This window comes from Rhinopithecus bieti, unplaced genomic scaffold (assembly GCF_001698545.2).
Source record: "Rhinopithecus bieti isolate Rb0 unplaced genomic scaffold, ASM169854v2 scaffold_62, whole genome shotgun sequence".
In the NCBI taxonomy this organism is placed as follows: Eukaryota; Metazoa; Chordata; class Mammalia; order Primates; family Cercopithecidae; genus Rhinopithecus; species Rhinopithecus bieti.
In genome coordinates, this window is record NW_016802942.1 from 405,501 (window position 1) to 410,796 (window position 5,296).

The 5,296-nt window shown below is 38.7% G+C and overlaps 1 protein-coding gene across 5 annotated transcripts in view; it reads right to left on the bottom strand.

Moving 5' to 3' along the window:
• Window positions 1-69: 69 nt before the first annotated feature.
• The window catches only part of TCEANC (transcription elongation factor A N-terminal and central domain containing), a 12,363-nt gene continuing 7,136 nt past the window's right edge, over window positions 70-5,296 (bottom strand). For 4 of the 5 annotated variants that reach the window (XM_017854755.1, XM_017854067.1, XM_017851896.1 and 1 more), the window contains exon 3: window positions 722-2,978. In XM_017854755.1, coding sequence (XP_017710244.1) covers window positions 1,918-2,970 — 1,053 coding nt within the window. In that variant the 5' untranslated portion in view covers window positions 2,971-2,978 and the 3' untranslated portion in view covers window positions 722-1,917. Of the gene's footprint in view, window positions 2,979-5,296 lie in introns of all 5 variants that reach the window. The other variant, XM_017853362.1, reaches the window with a different exon arrangement.

Genomic DNA, 5,296 nt, shown 5'->3' on the forward strand with positions numbered 1-5,296 from the left:
GAATTACAAGCATGAGCCACTGTGCCCAGCCAGACCACGCAGATTTTTATATTTTGGAGAATAAGGAAATTTCCATTTCAAGTACTTTTATTTGTTTGAACATTTAGTTTACCAAATTCCAATATAAATAAAACTACACACATATACACAAACCCCAAAGCAAAACATAAACACTGACTTGAACTAATCAAATTTGGTTTTTATGTGCTGTGCTCTTTCGTAACCACTGAATAGTTTTGCAGATCATTCCAAGTCATATGAAACCACACTCTGTGAAACTTTAAGTTTTAGATGACCTTGCAAGTTAACAACTAAACATGTTGCATTACAAAAAGCAGCCCTGGGAAGACACGGGGAGAAAGTATATCAAAATAGATTTCACACTTGATGGCATTGAACCGACTCTTCCAAATTATTTGAAAATACGACCGTATTTTACTTTTATGCATGTTTTGGAGAATTCTGTCAGGCAGGTAAAGTGTACATACAGTTAGGCCTTCAGAGCTCCAACAAAGGAAGAGAGTTAGGAGAAAAAAACTGGTGAAAAGTGAAATGTGTAGGTTTGCAGAGACCGCCAAAGTAAACTTTTAAAACTATAAAACAATGAACATTCTATGAGTTTTTTAAGGAAAAAAAATCAGCCATAATCACATAGAAGGCTTGTTGTATTCAAACAATTATATAAACTGGTTAAACACTGTTTGCAAAGGCCTCAAAGAGGTAATTTTGTCTTCAATTCATTTATTAGATAAATGCTTGCCTGTTTCTACATTCAAAGGCTAAGGCGATGGGCTTCCTCTGACAGACTAATGACCATTAATGTCCATCTCAAGGACAGTTGTCCTTGAGAACATGAAGACTCCTGACATCAGAAACTAAGCATCCTAGAGTTTATATATCCCCAAAACCTGTTTACAGGGAAAACAAACAAACAAAAACAAAACAAAACAAAACAAAAAAAAACAACTCCTTCAACTAAGCAAGAGGGTTCCAAACAAAATTCTAACTGTGGGATGAGTTCCAGGGTGACTTTTGTGGTTGAAGGGAGACCTGTAAATGGGAAAAGAGAGGGGAAAAGAATGAAGATCTAGTCACCCAGTGTTGGAGTCTAAACATATTCTTCATTTCATCCCCGACCTCCAGGAATACATTTCTCAGAAGTCGATATTGAGCCAGTCTCAGTGAGTCTGGAGGAAGAAAATCTGGGATCTGTCTGAATTGGTACTATTTATGGTTGTGTCACTTGGGCGTGTCACCACACCTCTGTGGACCTGTTTCCTCATTCATGAAGTGCCTGGAATAACACTCTTGTCTTAGAGCTGTAAAAAGGATCAAATGAGAGCCTATTTCTGAGTAGTTCTCAACTCTGACTGCATCTTAAAATAACTTGAGGAATGAAAAAAGAAATGTTGATGCCTGAGTCCCATCTCATAGGTTCCAACTGAATTGTTCTAGGGTGGGGTCTCAGCATCAGTGGGTTTTCAAAGCTTCCCAGATGACTCTAATATGCAGTCACTGCTGAAAGCCACAGGCCTACTGCTAAAGCAGCTCTTCTCAAACTATCCCATCCTGGAAGATTACCTGGGGATCCTGCCAAAATGCAGATTCAGATTCAATGGTGTGAGGCCTGGGATGCATTTCCCACAGGCTCCCAGTTTATGCTGGGCTGTTCTCACCCACACTCTGTCTACAGTAAGGTATTAAATGGCCACAAGGCACAATACAAATAGTCATCCACTCCCTCTCCCCAAACTGTAACTTTTAGGGATGGTAGTGTCAGCTTCAGGAACAACTTTCTTTCCTCCTTCTTCTGTTTTAGAGAGTAGTGTGTACAAGATTTTTAAAAGCACAAAAGGGTTGTACAAATAAAAGGTATCAATCACTCAGGTTATCTGTTAAGAGAACACTCATTTACAGTTAAAAGCACACCCACTTGCTGTGGTACCACTGCTCCCCACATTCGTTACAAATTACGTAAGTCATCATTTGTTCATCTAGGGTTGAATTCCGCACCCAGCTGGGAAGGAAAAGTGTTCCTCTGTCAATTACAGTGACTTTGCAATTGTATTTCTCACAGCGTCTGCATTTTATTTTATTTGTCTGTGTGCCATCAATTACTTGGGGAAGGTAATGTTCCTGGATACAAGATTCCGTGTAGGAGGCTCTCAACTGCTTCAGTTCCTTGTTTGCCATCTCCATGACAGTCATTTCAGCAAATTCTCGTGGAGACATGGTACCAGAGAGCAAGTTTTGCTGTAAGTGAGAATTTTTGGGGTTCTTCAAATTGGCAACTTTGCTTCTGATGCAAGTTTTATATTTTTTGATATTCTTTGAATAAAGGGTAAAAACATGCTCTTCAATTTCTCTTGCAAAGTTTTGCCACAAATCAGCTTTGGGTTGATCTGTGGAAGAACTAGTTAAAGCTGTGTAAAGAAGCTCTATGCATTTAGTTCTCATGGGTGTTGTGGGATCCAGCAACTCACTCAATCTCTTACCAGTGGATTCAGGGCCACCATCCCCAAAATGCTCTTTCTTAGGTTTCAATTGAATGGCTCTATTTTCAGGCACAATCATTTCACTGAGTTTTGCAACATTTTGGGAAGATAGAGAATTCGAGCTGCAGATGCCCAGTGTCTCATCCTGACTTGGGTCATGAGAAGGTCCTGAATTTTCTTCATTACCCCTCACAGGAAATAATTTAGGGCTGTTCCTAGCTTTGGAGTGAGTCTCTTTATAAACAGCTTTCCACTTTGACAGCAAACACTTGGCTTTGTTTTTCAAAGCCACAGAGGGGCAGTTTTTGAGGACTCTGTACACAGCTCTGACCACATCTGTCTCCTGGAGATGCTCCTTAGTCACATAAATTATTTCTAGCTCAGTAAGGTGGTTGCCAAGATCCTCAAAATTCCTTTTGGACATCAGTTGCTCAATAAGGGAGGCTCTGGCAGCTATCTGGTTCTTGTCAGACATCTTTACAGCTGCAAAGAAAAAAAAGGTTTCAGTTTTCTTAAGTTTGCCTTTGCTAGTCGCAGCTTCTGGATACAAAAATAGCAGTTTCTGTCAGTTACCTAGGCAATGTTTTCTGAAGGAGTCATGTAATACAAATGTATGTGACACACTAGAAAATGGAGTCTTTAAGGTGATATGGTTTACTTTCAAGAGTTTAATTCCTACTAGTGAAAAACAAACAAACAGTATTGCAGAGCCTCTACATAACATCTGCTTAAGAGGCTCGCCAGGGGATCTGCTATAGCTTTTCCATCTCCAATTTTACAAATCAATGATCTTTCTAGAGCAGTCAATCCATTTGGGTGGAATCCGGTGGTCATCCTGGAGATGAAATCATGCCAGTGTCAGCATCAATATGGCAATGCTGAACAGTGCTAGACAATTTTTCCCGAGTCAGCTATATAATTCAACTACTTGTTCATTTCATAATCTTTAAAGTGGTACTCTTCTGAATATAAAAGAGTAAGAAACAAGACAGAAAGGGTTTGCTAATGTCTCAAGCAATCTAAAGAAACTGTGAGACAGCACAGGTTGAAAAGCAGCTAGAGCTACGTCTGCGGGTCCCAAAAGCCAACAGGCTACACTGTGCTGCCTCAGGAGTCTCCTGAACAAGGGAAAGGTTCAGATTCAATGATCCAGATGATTTATGACTTTAGACTAACTGGTTCCTACATTTCGGTTTTGTTAATTGTTTAAAAACTTTTAAGTGTAAAAAGTTGCTCAATGATTATGTCTGTGTGAATCTCATCCTAGGCAAGCAAACGTTTACTTTATCTAAGCAGTCTACCTTTTTCCCTCCACATAATGTACATAATCTTGTCTATATAATACCCTTGGATCTATATTTATCTGTCTGGTCTAGATGTGAACATAAGCATCTTGATGGCAGGGACTGTGTCTTTTCAAAAATCCATGGGCTCTGTTTTATAGCACTTGATATTAAATAATCACCACTGAACATACACAGGCTAAGAACACTGAAGTGTTTAGAGAGAGAATTCACGCAGTCTTCCCAGACACCATCTGACAAGTGACATAAAACATAATGACCTTTTAGTAATTCTACTTCCATACATTTACTTTAAGGAAATGAGAGATGTAGAGACCGCATATGTAAGAATTTTTTTCTAAGGAGAAATTGGAAGGACCTCAAATGGTTAAATGGAGAATGGTTAAAAATATGGCACACTCCTTAGATACAATAATATAACCATTTAAAATCATGTATTTAGATATTTAATGACATAGAAAATGGTCATAAAGTTAGGTGAAAAACAATCAAGATGTAAAACTAGATAAAAGATTAAACAGTTATCATATGGGCTGGGCGTGGTGGCTCACGCCTGTAATCCCAGCACTTTGGGAGGCCAGATCATGAGGTCAGGAGATTGAGAACATCCTGGCTAACATGGTGAAACCCCGTCTCTACTAAAAATACAAAAAATTAGCTGGGAGTGGTGGCAGGCACCTGTAGTCCTAGCTACTTGGGAGGTTGAAGCAGGAGAATGGCATGAACCTGGGAGGCGGAGTTTGCAGTGAGCCAAGATCGTGCCACTGTACTCCAGCCTGGGCGACACAGCAAGAGTCTGTCTAAAAAAATAAAATAAAATAAATAAATAAACCAGTTATCATGACCAGCAGATCCAAGAGAAATGAAAACATATGTCCATGCAAAAACTTGTACACAAATGTTCATAGCAGTATTATTCACAATAGCCAAAAATGGGAAATAATCGAAATGTCTATCAACTGATGAATGGATAAATAAAATGTGATTTATCCACACAACAGAATATTATTCTGCCATGAAAAGGAATGAAGTATTGATACAGGTTACAACATGGATGAACCTTGAAAACATTATGCTAAGCGGAAGAAGCCAGACAGAAAAGACCACATATTACATGATTTTATTTACATGAAATGTCCAAAACAGGCAAATCTATAGAGACAGAAAATAGATTAGTTGTTGACTAGGTAGGGTGGGGCAGAAGGGCAGCAGGGTGAAGAAGGAAGAACAGCTGATAAAGTTCAGGGATTTTCTTGGGGAGTGGTGGCACAAATAAATCTTCTAAAAGTTGATTTATTTGTGGTGATGGGTTATACAACTGAGTATACTAAAAAACGCTGAATTGTACACTTTAGGTGAATTGTATGATGTGTGAACTACATCTGAATAAAGGTGTTAATTAAAAATAGAATCTGATCCAAATTTTATTTAAGAATTACATGTGAAAAGACTGAAAAGAGTTACACAAAATTTTAAAGAGGGGCATTTTCTGAATGG